The sequence below is a fragment of the Dunckerocampus dactyliophorus genome, chromosome 11, assembly GCF_027744805.1.
Source record: "Dunckerocampus dactyliophorus isolate RoL2022-P2 chromosome 11, RoL_Ddac_1.1, whole genome shotgun sequence".
Lineage (NCBI taxonomy): Eukaryota > Metazoa > Chordata > Actinopteri > Syngnathiformes > Syngnathidae > Dunckerocampus > Dunckerocampus dactyliophorus.
The window spans coordinates 990,562-1,006,132 of record NC_072829.1 but is presented as its reverse complement, the minus strand read 5'-3'; the positions used below and the strand labels follow the sequence as shown (position 1 = coordinate 1,006,132).

Genomic DNA, 15,571 nt, shown 5'->3' with positions numbered 1-15,571 from the left:
ACGGTCCCTCCAATCCGGCAGAGGGCGTCACTGTTTACAATGGCAATTGTCATCACGTGAAGAAGTCACCGCTCGTTGCTCGGTGACAGGAGTGCGGTGAGGCAAAAAAGTGATTTTATGTTGCTATCCTTTAGCTTTTTTGATGCTAATAATACGCTTTATATTCACATGCGTGTAGCAGAGGATTAAACTAGTGAATAGCGATGAGCTTTACGGTGTTATAAACGCAGCAAGGATGGTTTGTTGCTTCCCAGTGAGCTAACTTTAGCACTAGCTAGCTAAGAAGCTAGCGTGTTGTTTACATGTTATGTTAGCGCGCTTATATGTTTGTTTCATTCATAAACATATTAAAGCTCCCTTTGTGTAGATTTGTCATTTGGTATCACTGAGAATGTGGAATAAATCTTTATATTGTTTATTATTAGCATTGTGCAAGGTGCTCTCAGCTAGCCAAAAACTGTCATGTGTGAAGAATGACACCGTTGTTATCAATGATGTTATTAATGTGATTGGTTTGTGTAGAAATGGATCAGAAGATACCATACGATGACTACCAGCTTCCAGTGGTGTTCCTGCCCTCTTATGAGAACCCACCAGCATGGATCCCCCCTCAAGAGGCAAGACATTATGAACACTGGATTTCTTCCAACACTCCAGATGAAAACATGCAAACGGACCAGTACTGTAGGGGCTAATATAGCACTTTACGTGGCTTATGAATGAGAGTATTTGATGGTGGTTTTTCTGCATGAATTTTAGCGGATTCATCACCCTGACTACAACAACGAGCTCACCCAGTTCCTCCCCCGCACCATCGTCTTGAAGAAACCTCCAGGAGCACAGCTAGGCTTCAACATCCGCGGTGGGAAGGCCTCGCAGTTGGGAATCTTCATATCCAAGGTCTGCTGCCCATCCAATGATGAGTGATGTACACACACACACACAGTGTTTTTTATTTGTTTATTTTAAATCTTGAGATTTTGAGAAAAAAGAACAACGTGTTTGTGTCAGAGAGAAAATGAAGCATAGCTCTTCAGGAAGGAAGGAAACTTTTCCTCTTGTTTCAGGCAAGCTTTTATTTATAACGTGGCAGCAAAACAGAGCAGTTCAGCACAAACAGATTAGCATGTATCGCTAGCCCTTCAGTTCCGCCTTCCTAACACCAAACCCTCCACATACACAAGGCCAACGGTCACGTAAGTCCCCCCTTTTCATAGTTGCCTCAGGCAACGCCTGTAACATAGTTACCAGTTTTCACTCGTACATTTCCAACTTTATTCATGTACACTTACAGATTATTTTAATGCTCCATCGCAACAGGCATTGCTTGAGGCAACTATGAAAAGCCAGGACTTATGTAGCCTTTGGCTTTGGGCAAAGGTAACATTACGACTTTTTTTCTTGTAAATTTCCGACTTTATTCTAGTTCATTTATGGCTTTTCTCGTAAATTTACCTCTTTGTCCTCTTAAATTTACTACTTTTTTTCTCATAAATGTACGACTTTAGTTTTGTAAATTGACAACTTTTTTCTTGTAAATGTATGGCTTTTTTTCTTGTAAATTTATGACTTTATTCTCGTAAATTTACGACTTTTGTCTCGTAAATTTACTACTTTTTTCTTGTAAATTTACATCTTTATCCTCGTAAATTTATGACTTTAGTTTTGTAAATTTTTTACTTTTTTTCTTGTACATTCACGACTTTATTCTTGTAAATTTACATCTTTATCCTCGTAAATTTACAACTTTTTTCTCGTAAATTTATGACTTTAGTTTTGTAAATTTTTTACTTTTTTTCTTGTACATTCACGACTTTATTCTCGTAAATTTACAACTTTTTTCTAATTAAGTCATAAATTTACAAGAAAAAAGTCATAAATTTACTAAACTAGTCATAATTTTTTTTCTTTTTTCTTGTAAATTTATGACTTTATTCTCAAAAGCTCAGATTTTTTTTCCAATTTCAGGCCGTCTTGTTTGTATTGACCATGGTGTGTTTCATCAGGTAGTTCCAGACTCTGATGCTCACCGAGCAGGACTCCAGGAGGGAGACCAGGTTCTTTCAGTAAACGAGGTGGATTTCCAGGACATAGAACATTCCAGAGTAAGTTCATCTACAAAATGTTGCCTGCTTCTTTAGCGTACGGTTTGTTTACGCCGCCATCTTGGTTCACTTGCCCAACACGAATTCTTGTGATACTTGCATGTGATTGTGCAATGCAATGTGGGCTGCTGGCGTTTGTTTACAGCGTTTGTTTACATCAAGATTTTTCTGCTTCATGACGTAACAAAGTACACGGACCGCACAAAAGAGAAAGGCAATGGACCGTACCGAGACAAGTGTGCAAGACCTTCCAATTTTACGGCTTAAAGAGAAGCTTGTTGTCGTTTCAGAGGTATGGAACGCGTACACATCTACTCAGGATCCCGCATAACATTCTTACCAACCCGACGGCGCATGGAGGGTGACACTCAATGTTTCTGCCTGTCTCGTTTTACATCCATAACACTCCAACAACAAAACAGAAGCATTCAAGCCGTAGCATCCTTGCCCGGGCACTTCACTGCTCCCATGGGTTGTTTTTTATGTTTTTCATTTTCTACATTAAACTGCAAGGTACACGTTCATTGATTCTACAATGTAGATTTTTTTTTGTGTGCAAATTGTGATTGCAGCAGAATAATGTGTTTATTTTGTTCATTGATGGTTTTGTGGGTTTTTTTCCAACAAGTTATTTATCTAATGATTAAAGGGTACATTTAAAATGACAAAGAACAATTAAGCCCGGAAAATCCTTCACTTTTACTTAAAATGTCCAAAAATGACGAAAAATGCTGTAATATGCATGCTCGGCCACGAGTTGGCGATGTCACCTTGTAAAGAACGACTACAATATTCCAGTGTCATAAAAATGCACAGCCAAATTGACAGTTTTGTTTTAAATTTGAAAAAAAAGAGGAAAATCCCAAAAAAGGTACAACACAGAAAATTATTTGAGTTTTATTGTCATATGCACAGTAGAACAGGTAGTTCTGCCATGCAATGAAATTCTTGTTCTGTTCATTCTCCCAACAGAAAGAAAGAAAGAAAACACAAGAAAATGAATGAACACTGAGAACAATGAGAAAATTATACACTTAACTGTCACATAAAATGTCCAGAAATGTCTAAAAATGCTGTAATATGCATGCTAGCTGGCGATGTCACCTTGTCAAGAAAGACCTCAATATTCCAATGTCATGAACATGTACAGCCAGATTGACAGTTTTATTTGTTTTACTTTGAAAAAGGCCAATAAAAAAAGTAAAAATGTACTTTTAAAGGACAAGTAAACACATAGTTTGTCATGTCTGTGACATTGTTATTTGCATGTAAGACTGTGCATGTCAAAAAGCATTCAACAGACCCCTGCATAGATTTTTTGTGGCACAAGTGCAGAAAGGTTTTTTTTTTTTTTTAAAGGGATTGCCCTTGAAGCATCATCATCTCTCCTCTCCCTCCATGTTTGCAAAACTCGGTAAAAGTGATGCTAAGTGCTCACTTGTCTTATTATTTTTGCATCATTTAAAACTAGAATTATTGTCTATAAAATGTGTTTTGTGTTAACATTTTGGGGTGTTTGGATTTACATAATTTTCTATGGGAAAACCTGCTTTGGTTAGAGTCCATTTAGGTTTGAGTCGGACCTTCTGGAACGGACGAATGACGCTAACCAAGCCACCACTGTACTCGTACAATTCATTTTGTCTCTCATTTCAGGCTGTGGAGATTCTGAAGACTGCACGGGAAATCCTGATGAGAGTTCGCTTCTTTCCTTACAGTAAGTTCAATGGTTATCAAAGTGGGGCAGAGTATCAAAGGCGCCCCTGTAGGCCGATGAATCAGAAAAAACGAGGTTCATAATTATGCCGACATTGATAAATTGACATGTGCATGCATGCGTGTTTCATGCGTGTCTCTCTCTGCCGCAGAGGCTGGTTGACGAGAAGGTTCCCTCTGCGTGTGTCTTTGCGCATTGGTTCTATAGCGGAATGAAGCGAGAGAGCGAATCCTCATCTGATTCAGCCTCTTTGTGCAGGCGGGGCTGCTAGTGAGTGGATTCAGAGTGCTAGCAGTTAGCCTCGTGAGCCAGCATACGCTGCTAACATGAATGAAGGCGCAGAAGTGATGGTTTCTGAGATGAATGCCACAGCCGACAGCCCCAGCGTCTTGTTCATTTAGGTCGTAAACAGAATGAACACAACCACAACCATCCTTTTCAGTTTTCCCAACCAGGGTATCGCTGGAGATGCAGCCTTCGTCTCGACAGCCAACGCTTACTGAGGCGTTTGGTCGGCAATGTAAATATAAACAAAATAGAGCAAAATGCTGCGTGCTCACAGACAGTGTCACTCGCTACATTGCAGTAGAAAAGCAAGCATTCAATACGGTTATATGGCATACATTTTATACCATATAGTTAATGACAAAATGGTCTCAAAAAATGCTTAGTAAAATGTATTGTTTTTATCAGACGTGTGCATAAAAATGAAGTCATATTTGTCATAAATTCTGCAGGTATTAACAAAACTGCATGACAGAATGTTAACAGTTGTGCATTTATTATGTTGTGTTATCTCGACTGCATCTGTGTTGTCATATACGCGACATTTTTATTTCATTGTGTTAATATGACATCTTAATATGTTCTAGATCCATTCTTTTTTTTAGGCGTGCATGATGATTATCAGGCCGATATGAGGGAATTGTGATGTCATACCAATAAATCCGATAACATGAAAAATAGCTCAGATGATCGATCATTTCAAAAAACGCCCCATTGAGGCGAGATTACCCGTACTGTGTGGCTGAGCAAATCAGCGCTCCTCCCCCTCGGTTCTCCTGGTAGTAGTGATGTGATATTTCAATACGACAAATCAACAGGTGCGCTTGGTCGCATTTCCGTTCTTACCTCCAGGTGTGCACAAACTACACTGAAATGTACATTTCAAAAGTAGATTTAATGGGTTATTGGTACCATATCAGTCTTGAGAAGCAGAAAGTTGGGAAAAAAAAGATATCGTGCATGTCATTATTATTATGTATTATGACAAAGAGGTAATTTATTACAATATATACAAGTTTTGTGTGTATTTTAGTTGGCCTGAAGGAGTTTTTGTTCTTTCCATCCTCATGTTGTTTGGCTTTTTCAGACTACCAGAGGCAGAAGGAGAGGACTGTCCACTAGGTGGCACCAGAGAGACGAGAAGAAAGAAGCACTGAGTCAGAAGACGTCACTGTACGTCATCACCGCCCCTCTCCTCCCCCCTCACAACAATAGGTGACTCACACACTAATTCATGGACATCAAAACGACGTAGACTGCATCTTATGTGCAGCATTCACACCTGCCATCTTCACGTGCAGCGCAGTATGTCAATGTCTCCTGCTAGCGCACGTACACTGTGACATATCAAGACATCACATCTATCTGTCAATATTTATCTGCACTTTCCAACGCTAGCGCTGAGGTGTAGTTTGGTGCATGCCTGTTGCATTTATTTACATTTCATGTCGGATTTAGAATATCTTCAACACATTTCAAACCATGACCGTCTCTTTCGGATTGCACTGTTTGCTCAATTCTCATCTACAGAGAAAAAGTGATTATTCAAGATTCAAGAGAGTTTTATTGTCATGTGCATGGTAAAACAGCAGTTATACCAAGCAATGAAAATCTTATTCTGTTCATTCTCCCAAGAAAAGAAAGAAAACACATTCGCTACACAATATCATGATATTGCCTTGTTATATTGATCTTTAAAATAAAAACACTATGTACAGTATATCAAAATAATAAGCAAGTCTGGATTTGATGTTCCCATTGGTGCAGTTGTCCTGATTAAGGAAACATTGGAGCACAATGTCACAGTACGACCTTTCTCAATGTGAGCCAATCACGCTAAATACCACAATTTCAGACAAATGTCCCAAAATGTCAACATCTGACGTCAATGTCCCAATGAAGGGATGTGGCGGCTCATTGGTTCCAGACCCGACCGGGACAAAACATTAGCAGGAAAAAATGTTTTCATTTTATGAGAATGAAGTCCTAATATTCTGTGTGTGGAAGAAACGGGAGCATTAAGTTGAAAGATTTCTTTAAATCAAATATTTTATTTTGTAAATGTAATATTTGGAGAAAATAAAGAATGAAGTTGCAAATTTTGGGAAAATTAGGTTTGGGAAAAAGTTACGTCAATACAAGAATAAAGTCAAAACATTAGAGAGAAAAAGTTGTCATCTAACGAGGGGAAATGTGGTCATTTTACGAGAGTAAAATCACAATCTTCTGAGGAAAGAACGTGTCATTTTTAGTTGCATTTTTTTCCAAATTTGTAATAGTTGGAATAATACAAAATACAACACATTTGATTTTATTAAATGTTTCTATTACAAATATATTTGTAATATTGTGAATAATAACAATGTATTTGTATTATTTATTTTATTATGTTACAAATATTACAATGTTTATAATATTTTGAGGTTGCAAATACAATTTCCACGTATTTTACATGATTGTGTCTTGTTTTTCTGTGGTAGATTAGCTTGGCTGTTCTAAAATATCACCCTGCTACCTCAATATACTTCAGGGTTTACTTCAGTTGTTCATTTCTTTAAGTGTATTGAATTAATACATTCATTCTTTGTTATGATATGAAATACACTACGTTTTAAAATTGACCATACACAGTAGGTGAATTTTCACAAAGTATCAGTTTGGTATTGCCGATTCCATCCTGACTTTTACTCAGTATCGGATGGGAAACGAAATCAGTGATACATTAGCATCTTTTAAACGTTGACAGAAACCAGGCGACGATTGCAAAAATAAAGTTACCCTTGGCCAGGTTTATTTTTGTCCAAAATCCAGTTGCATGTCACATCCTCATCATCAGTATCGTCTGTCTGCCACCGGGCTTCATGTCAGAGTCTTTTCTCAAACATAAAATTCATCTGAGTGTGAAATAAATACAGCAGCTGTGCAACGTTAGAAAGACACGGTACAAAAGTATTTACATGTTGTCAGTACAAAGAAACATTGCACAGCACCGCAATAAATACAGTCACGTTTAGTAGACCTGCGGATGGAAAGAATTGGAAACAATATTCGCACACATTGGGCCTTATTCACGAACATCTTCTTAAAAGTCTTCTTAAGAAGTGTACTTAAGAAGGCGCGGGTTGGAAACTGCGCCACATTCACGACACGTTCTTAAGTAGGGATAATCGTTCGCACCGGTGTTCTTAGGTTGATGAATGCCAACTGCGATGCCTGTGCATGTGAGGCCTAATTTGCATAGGTCACCGCCTATTATCTTCTATATAAGGTAAAAAATGTGCGGTGCGCAACAGGCAGCTGGAGGCGGAGATGGCAACGCGCAAGGGCAAGACTGAGGAGCAGCTGGACAACAAACGAAAGAAAAAGTTCAATTCTACTGAAATAGAGGTGCTTTTACAAGGAGTGAGCGAACACAAGACCACCTTATTTTCACGTGTATCCACCGGTCATCAGTCCATCCAAAAAGAGTCGGCATGGAGCACCATTGCAGGAAACATAAATGCCGTTTCCACGGAGAAACGCGCCACCGCAGAGGTTAAAAAGAAGTGGTTTGACTTAAAATAGACTAAAAAAAAAAGATTGGACTGCCTAATTAATACAGCAGCCCCGTGCTCTGGCTCAAGACGTGGCTGGGGGCGCATGTCGTTATCTGGGGGTGCTCTGTGCGCAATAGACACACCACGTTTCATTGCGATGTTATTCTGATGATCCTGCACCCCTGCAAGAACAGAGAGGGAAGCCTGAAGCCTGAAGCGGGACATCAAATATTGGTGGCTTTCAGCAAATAAATCTAATGGTCCCTTTACATTCTCTCTCTGCGCAGCGCACGTCCATGAATTGATGAATTGATGAATTGGGATTTGAATATATATTTATCCATGGAGTATATTTTAGTTGTTTTGATGATAAATCATTGTTGGGATATTTTATTTGCACTACATTTTTTGGGATCAGGTTGCAAAATCCATCATGAGGGCGATTGCGCATTGAAAGTGCAAGCTTTGCTTGTGTGTAAGAGTCCTCCTGAGCGTTCGTAGAATTTGTTCTTAGATCTAAAGAGTCCTCCTGAGCGTTCGTAGAATTTGTTCTTAGATCTAAGAACTGTGAGTTAAGAACACGTTTCGTGAATGCCAAAAATCTTCGTAAGAAGGCTTTAAGAACACATTTGTGCGTAAGAACGTTTCGTGAATGAGGCCCATTATTCTTTTCAATTTTCTTCAAGCAGTAAAAAAAAAGTGTAATTACCGTGAATGTAGTGCTGCAACAACGCCCTCCTTCAACCCCCAAAGCTGAACATGATTCTAAAGAAAAACAAAACCCCCTAAAAGCAAACACTTGAGCTTATTTCAGCACGGCCTGAGGTGCACGGCAACATTTCCATCCCTTCATAAAAAGTGTAAACTTGGAAGAACTTGGCTCGAATATTCCTGAGTTCTGAGGTCTCACGTGCAGCATCCGTCCTCTTTTTGGAATCTAGCTTTCCTCCGTCTTGGAACTCTCGTCCACGTTCTCTAGGGAGTCGCCTCTCTGAATGGACAGCTCGGCGGGGTCCATCAAGGGCAGGATGTTCTGCTCCGGGTACAACCAAGGCTTCTGGTCAGGAGAGTTCTGCCCCTTCCACACGGGGTAGTTCTGACCCGCCACGTGCACGCTCTTCAACACCTACAACACAGAGAGAGGCCATCGTGGTTCGTAGAGTATTCTTAGAATACACTCATTTGGTTAGATAAAAAAACAGAATTCATTTTACAAGAATAAAGTCGAGATGGTAGGAGAGCAAAGTCATAATATTAAGGAAGAAAGTGTCATATTACGAAAAATTATTTTCATTGAATTTACAGTATTTTGTAAAGTAATATTCTGAGAAGCAAAGCAAAAAGAATGAAGTTGCAAATTTTTGGAAAATTAGGTTGGGAAAAAGTTAGGAAATTGTAAGAATAAAATCAAAACATCACGAGAAAAAAGTTGCCATCTAACGGGGAAAAAAAAGTCGGCATTTTACGAGAGCGAAGGCGAAATATTGTGGGAAAAAACCCCAAAAAACCTTATCAGCCACCTGAAACGCCAGCGCCGCGGCGTTTGAAAAGGTTTGCCAGAGACCTCCGTGGCGTCACACCGGCCAAAACCAGCTAAAACTCAACTCTGAAGCCCTGACATCACTTCCTGTCCACATGTCAGGAACACATTTATTGCAACACACATGATGACAAGTCTTATTTATGGCTTATTTTCTTATTAAGTCTACTATGTTGGGTAATAAGAGTGTAAAGGTGACTATAGGGGTGTTAATTTCATGTCTAGAGGGCTCTAATAATGTTAAAAAGTCTATTTGGAAGGTCTTAAACAGGTTTTCTATGCTCTAAATACCAAAATATTCCATTTATAAATAAGGAATCCTACTTTGGTGGAAATTCACTCATCAGGGTCGGTTCTGGAATCAATTACCTGCCATAAACAATGGATTACTGTACACTGGATTGGTTGTGGCATCTTGAGCGTTGGTCACGTAATAAAATGTAACCGAGCATCACCACGGGAACCTACACCTGTCCGAGACAGCTGAACGAAAACAGGGAACTTTTTCAGTCATGTTTGCTTTTTTTCCACACGTTTCTGTCCTCAAAGTGAGAAAATGTGGGTTTGGGCGTTAACTGCCGGCAACAAAACGTTCGTGTTGTGACGACGCCTCGCCAAGCGTTGTCACGGATGTTGGCAGCTTCCTGGTTCTTAGGTGTGCTTTGAACACTCCCCACTTGACGCCTTCACAAATCACTAACTAGCTTTTCTTTGACACACACACACACAAACTGGGAGAACGTGTTCTGCCAGCCGAGACATCAACAGTTCATTTGTCAGCAAACCTCAACCAGGATGGGCCCTTCAGTTGAGTTTCCATGGTTACCATTGTCCTTTCACATGTGAAACTTTCACTTTGAGCAAACTATACACACACACACACACACACACACACACACACACACACACACACACAGAGTTGTCTTCAAAATAATAGCAGTCTGTTGAAAAATGTGAGTAAAGCAACACCGCACATTATATTTTAAATCAAAACATGAAGAAAAATGGATCCGTTCTTTAATGACTTCATCGAAAATGAAGAAAAATGACTACTGGGCCTGCATTTTTCTTGACAAGTTCAAATATTTACCATCTAAACTTTAGGATTTAGCATTTCTGTGAGTCACTCAACTAATATTTCGTAGTGTAAACACTGTTTCTAAGAATGGCGTTGCATGGAGTGGTATTCCAATTCCAGTCCACAGCCCAGGATGATCGGACAACATTCCACAGTTCCTCCGCACATCTTAGGTCCTGTCCACACGGAACGTCCTTGGATTAGTAAATAGTTGCATCCAGACGGGAAGGGGTCACTGGGCGAAAAGGATGTAATACACAAGGCACACCTACGTGTGGCGATGTAAACAGACACGCAGACGGAACCATGTGACACACCAAACTATAGAAGAAGAAAGAACGCGTGCCCGTAAGTCCGTAGTCTCCCGCTTTCCGAGGCTCGTCTAGACGTATGACAAAGTGGAATTACTTCTGCGAGTCATTTTGGAGAATAGGACAAAATATCGGGAGAATGTCGAAATATTCAGATCTTATGTTAGCTTGGCGTCAAAGCTCCCTTCTGGTCATGTGACGGTGACGGGTCTGTGATGTCATCGCTTCTGTAAAACAGTGTTTCAGCCATCTATCCAGAAACCACAAGCTGGCTGAACTCGGGGCGCCCCGATCGATGGGGCACCGATCAGTATCGGCATATGCCGATACTTGCTTTTTAATGCCGATCAGCTCCGCCCCCACTGCAGCATCCAGCCTGTAGCGACCGTCTCCCGTTCCCTTTCCCTCACAAAGCCACAACAAGCATGTCTGCCGTGTGGGACGTCCTGTTGTCGTGAGAGTGATAAGTTTTACAAAACCCGTCTTAAATAACTTCAGTTTGGTGCAGCATTTTGGGGGGGGGGGGGGCACTTGGCAGAGTGTGGTGAGTTTTTGCGGCTCACGTGGTGATCATCGGTCGGACAGCGGTTAATTAGCCAAGACGCGGGACACGCCCATGTGTGCATGGCATTCGTAGGTCTAATGCGGACAACCCGAAAAGTGGTTGGATTCGTCGGACTGGATGGCCGACTGTCGGCGGCGGTGGAGGACGCCCAGTTTGCCGACTGCCTGAGGGTCCTGTTGGAGCGCCACCAAGCAGCTCTCGCATCCAAAGTCTCCTTAAAGAAGGCGCCTGATCGTCTAAGTTTTATCAGTGATTTTGAAAAAGTAAGTGAAATATGTTCGTTATGGTTCCCCTTTCATATCATATAGCCCAGGGGTCACCAGCGTGAGCCCCCCACGACCACATGAGGCGCCCACATGCCTGCTTTTCAGTTAATAATGTGAGAAGACCAGAAAGTAGAAAATGTGAGTTCATGTTGTTGCTCTTCAGCAGGTCAGAGGGACTTTGCAGGGGATCAGCTTCACACAGGCGCCTTGTAATTGTCACAGTACGCACGGGTAACCCTTGATCTGATCATTGGTACGATCCATTGGAATGGTCGTCTTCCATTTCCTTCCATGGCTCTCTGGTTTTGCTTTCCATTGAAAGCACTGGAGGTCATCGTAGCTGAGCAGCCTACGATTTTCTGCACTTCTTTGTACGTTTCCCCCTCATCAATCAAGGCTTTAATCGAAGTATGTCCTTCTTCAGGACAATGTCTGGAACGAGCCATTTTTCTCAGGTTTTCAGAGAGAAACGCATGTGCAACAAGTGGAACGGATGCCGGTACGTTGGTAAAATCTCACCCCTTCGGCCTTACAAACGCTGGGTTGTCAGTCCGGGCTTTTGGCCCAACGATTGGCGCTCTCGACTCCCATTCTGAAGATTCTGTGTTTGAGCCCAGCGTGGGGCTGGCTGAAACAGGCGGGTTACACGCGTGCTGGCTTCATCCTTAAATAACACGCCCCTTTTCTGTCAATTCCACAGACTCAGGAGCAAGCATATCATGAATGTTTGGTCTGCAGGTTTTCTGGGAGTCTCCTACGCCTACTGGTAAACAGAGATTGGTGATCTGGTAAACCATGTTGGACTGCTGTTATTCTGAACACAACTGGATGGATTTGTAAGAAACGCCCACCCGTGCGCCATCAGACTGAGCGTGGTGACTTACCCGCGGTGCCAGAACTTGGGAAGCTTTGTTTACTAACCACTTTGGGAGGGAACCTGAGAAAAAAGGTACAAAACATAAAAGTCAAGAGCTCCAATCAGAGTTCTCTGTGTGGAAGTCCACCTTACCTTTGGGGTCGGCTTGTGAAAGGTAGATGAAAATGCAGCTGTTGGGCCCCGTGGGTTTGATGTAGTAGCCGGTGAGGATGGAAATGGCTCGAACCATGTCACTTCGAGGAGGGTATTTCTGAAACGGCATGTGACGGCTGGTCAGAATTCAAACAAGACGAGAGGCTCCTCGAGGCGGACGTACCGGATGTTTGACTGAGAAGTTGATGATGACGTACTCGTCATCGGTCACCCGCCACGAGCGCAGCGTCACCACGTCTCTGTTCTTGATCGGCTTCGGACAACGCCCTGCGGAGGACACAAGGCATCTCTCAGACCTAAAAACGAGGGCTTTGTTATGGCAACAAACACAAACGGACGGGACTCAGGGCGTCAAAACTCCTGGAAATGTGGCATGAAAGAGTCCCAAGCAGCTTGTCACCGCTCACATGAGTAGTAGCCAATGTCGGCGCAGGCGGAGACGCGGGCAATGTCAAAACTGTCCAGCATGTTGTGGTCCCATTTCTTTCGGTACTGGCTGTCATGCAGCACGTCGTACATGACGGCGGCCGAAACGTCCTTGATCGCGATTTTGCACTGGAAAAAGGAAGGAAAGTCACAATCATTCTGCCAAATTGAATCCAAATTTTCTCACCTAAATGATTGTTTTTATGATGCATGACACTTGTAGGTTGACTACCTTTGACTTAACCCCCATGACTTGTGTTTGAATGACTCCCAGCAGGTTAGTTCACATTTCACAACACATTCAACTACGTGCAACTGTCTGCATGTCAATCACGTTGGATTCATCAGCATATTATTTCACATGCCTTTTTTCATGCATTTGTTAGTACCTAATCCATTTGTAAATATGGCAATGGATTTATTGGAAGTGAAAAAAAAATATTCTTCCAATTGAAGATGGAAAATGTTAGTGCAATGTTGAGACCAAACGTTTATCCAGCGAGGCCACGTAGTGAAAAATGAAAGCATGCACCTCTGCCGCTTTCATATTTGATAACGCAACACCACGTGTATGTTTCAAGAGGACGTTACTTTTATTCAGAATATTCTGACTTTATTCTTTGAAACTCTTTTCGCTTCATATTTTGACTTTATTCTTATGAAATGATTGCTGTTTTTTTTTTTTCCAGCCATTTGAAATTTCTTCTTGTAAATGTCCTCCTCGTGCTTTTATGACTTCATTCCCAGAATATTTTCACTTTATTTTCTTTACATTGTCATTTTTTCCACATGCTAATTTTCCAAAAATGACAACTTTCTTCTTTGGTTTCTCATATTACAAAATGTCTTTTTTCGTTTACATTTTCAATTTTATGCTACTAAAAAAGGATTTTTCCTCATATTATTACTACATTATTACTACATTATTATTAATACAAGCTTTTTCTCCTTAATATTTTGACTTAATCCTCAACAAATGAATACAGGTTTTTATTTTTATTTTTTATTTTAATTTTCTTCTCGTGCTTATGACTTTATTCCTGTAATATTTTGACTTTATTTTCACCAACATTGTAATTTTGTCCGCAACCTAATTTTCCAAAAAATTACAACTTTCTTCTTTTGTTTGTTTCCTGTATTACAAAATGTCCTTTTTCTTTATTATTTCAACTTTATGCTACTGAAGGACTTTTCCTCATAATACTACGTTATTCTCGTAGGACTTTTTTTGTTCAAATACAACTTTTTCTTTTAATATTTTGTCTTTTTTTTTTGTAAAATTAAATTACCCCTTAATTTAAAAAACCCTTTTAGTTTAAAATGATATTTTTCGAATGTGCCGCGAGCCACACTTTGGACACCCCTGGTTTAAACCATGAATTGTGTATGTGTATTTGTGAGCAATAAAGTTTGATTTTTTGCAGTCATTAAATAAAACAAATATTATTGTGATTTGTTGTCAAATACAATTCAAATATTTTACAAATCATTTAATATTTGAATGTGATTTTATTTAAAAATGCGATTTTTTTCATGTTTGTAAAAAAAAACAACCCAGAAAACAATCCCATTTATTAACATGTCCAAATATGAATATGTCAAATCAGATGATCAGGTTTGATTTAGTTGTACTTGACATTCCTTAGGATAAAAGTGGAATTTGCAGGCGATACACTCACTGAATGATTGTATGTTTGCTGTACATTCACGCATGCTGTACGCTTACCTTGAGCTTGTGTATTTTGGGTCCAACGTGGTGTTCTTTCTCGGTGGGAATCTCAATCCACACCTGCATGCCATGACTGTTGTACTTGCTGTGCCACTTGTCCGTGGACAAACACTGATTCTTGAAGTCCGTAAAAGCAGACTCGTCAGGTAGGATGCTGGAAAAAGACATGGCAACCCTCCACAAACAGCAAAAATAAAAACCCTTTCTTCTGCTTCTTTTTCTTCTTCGTTCGCGGCAAGTGTATACTGTATGTGTGTTCTCAGGTCCGGAGACAAGTGAAACTGGTGCAAACTGCTGGGTGATTGCATTAGCGTCAATATGAGTGAGTGTGAGCGTCCCAATCAAGTCGAGCAGGATTTTTTGCTGCCGAATTCCTGAGCCACCCCCCACACACACACCTCCATCGTGACGTTGCGCTATATCCGAAAGTCAGGCAGGTACGCCTTCGCCGCCATATTGGATGTGGCAAACGAGAACCGGGAAGACGCCTAATGCATGTTCTGCAGGGAATTTTACAGTCCCAAAAATATCTTTCACGGGTAAGGCTGAAAAAATACTTTGGATTGTATTTGGACATTCTAATATAATTTTACCAACACGATTTGTTGACTTTGTGGGATAATACTGTGAATTCCCGCGGTGAAACCAGTAAGTCTCCGTGTGTTTTTTGCGCATGCGCTCTGTGACACCCGTACTCCGAGTCACTAGTGAGTGACTCATAAAAACTCGAGTCAGTAAAAGAAATCGAGTTTCCCATGACTACCTTGTACAGGTATAGAGAGGGGACAAAGCACCGAATGACTCTTGCTGTTAACTGTCGTAAATCACTGCCGTAAACATCAAAACGCACAAAATCTAATAGAATGACCACCGACATCCATTTACACCAGATTCCCCTCAGTCAAGTCTTTACCGGTACTTTTTGATGTGTGCATGCGAGTCATTCATCGGATTCCAAACGCTCCACTTATCGCTGAGTCACA

General features: G+C 40.7%; 2 protein-coding genes across 3 annotated transcripts; one reads left to right on the top strand and one right to left on the bottom strand.

Moving 5' to 3' along the window:
- Positions 1-21: 21 nt before the first annotated feature.
- pdzd11 (PDZ domain containing 11) lies at positions 22-14,994 on the top strand. Of its 2 annotated transcripts, none has more exons than XM_054791681.1 (6): positions 22-96; positions 523-617; positions 760-900; positions 2,007-2,105; positions 3,762-3,822; positions 5,195-14,993. In XM_054791681.1, the coding sequence occupies exons 2-6, from the start codon at positions 525-527 to the stop codon at positions 5,227-5,229; spliced, it is 429 nt and encodes a 142-aa protein (XP_054647656.1). In that variant the 5' UTR covers positions 22-96; positions 523-524; the 3' UTR covers positions 5,230-14,993. The 2 variants fall into 2 exon arrangements, with proteins under 2 accessions (XP_054647656.1, XP_054647657.1); XM_054791682.1 differs by having other exon boundaries at positions 46-109; positions 5,195-14,994.
- Positions 6,877-15,039, bottom strand: stard14 (START domain containing 14). The gene is made up of 6 exons (XM_054791680.1): positions 14,586-15,039; positions 12,841-12,988; positions 12,597-12,700; positions 12,413-12,530; positions 12,288-12,340; positions 6,877-8,769 (listed from the first exon to the last, which is right to left on the bottom strand). The coding sequence occupies exons 1-6, from the start codon at positions 14,754-14,756 to the stop codon at positions 8,581-8,583; spliced, it is 783 nt and encodes a 260-aa protein (XP_054647655.1). The 5' UTR covers positions 14,757-15,039; the 3' UTR covers positions 6,877-8,580.
- Between the last annotated feature and the right edge of the window lie 532 nt (positions 15,040-15,571).

What these genes read in the sequence shown, in the direction of transcription:
- pdzd11 (XM_054791682.1), top strand. Translation starts at nt 525, where the DNA reads ATGGATCAGAAGATACCATACGATGACTACCAGCTTCCAGTGGTGTTC. An exon ending in CATGGATCCCCCCTCAAGAG is followed by an intron (nt 618 to 759) that starts GCAAGACATTAT and finishes CATGAATTTTAG; the next exon opens with CGGATTCATCACCCTGACTA. An exon ending in AGGACATAGAACATTCCAGA is followed by an intron (nt 2,106 to 3,761) that starts GTAAGTTCATCT and finishes CTCTCATTTCAG; the next exon opens with GCTGTGGAGATTCTGAAGAC.
- stard14 (XM_054791680.1), bottom strand. Translation starts at nt 14,756, where the DNA reads ATGTCTTTTTCCAGCATCCTACCTGACGAGTCTGCTTTTACGGACTTC. An exon ending in CGACATTGGCTACTACTCAT is followed by an intron (nt 12,701 to 12,840) that starts GTGAGCGGTGAC and finishes TGTCCTCCGCAG; the next exon opens with GGCGTTGTCCGAAGCCGATC. An exon ending in CCCAAGTTCTGGCACCGCGG is followed by an intron (nt 8,770 to 12,287) that starts GTAAGTCACCAC and finishes TCTGTGTTGTAG; the next exon opens with GTGTTGAAGAGCGTGCACGT.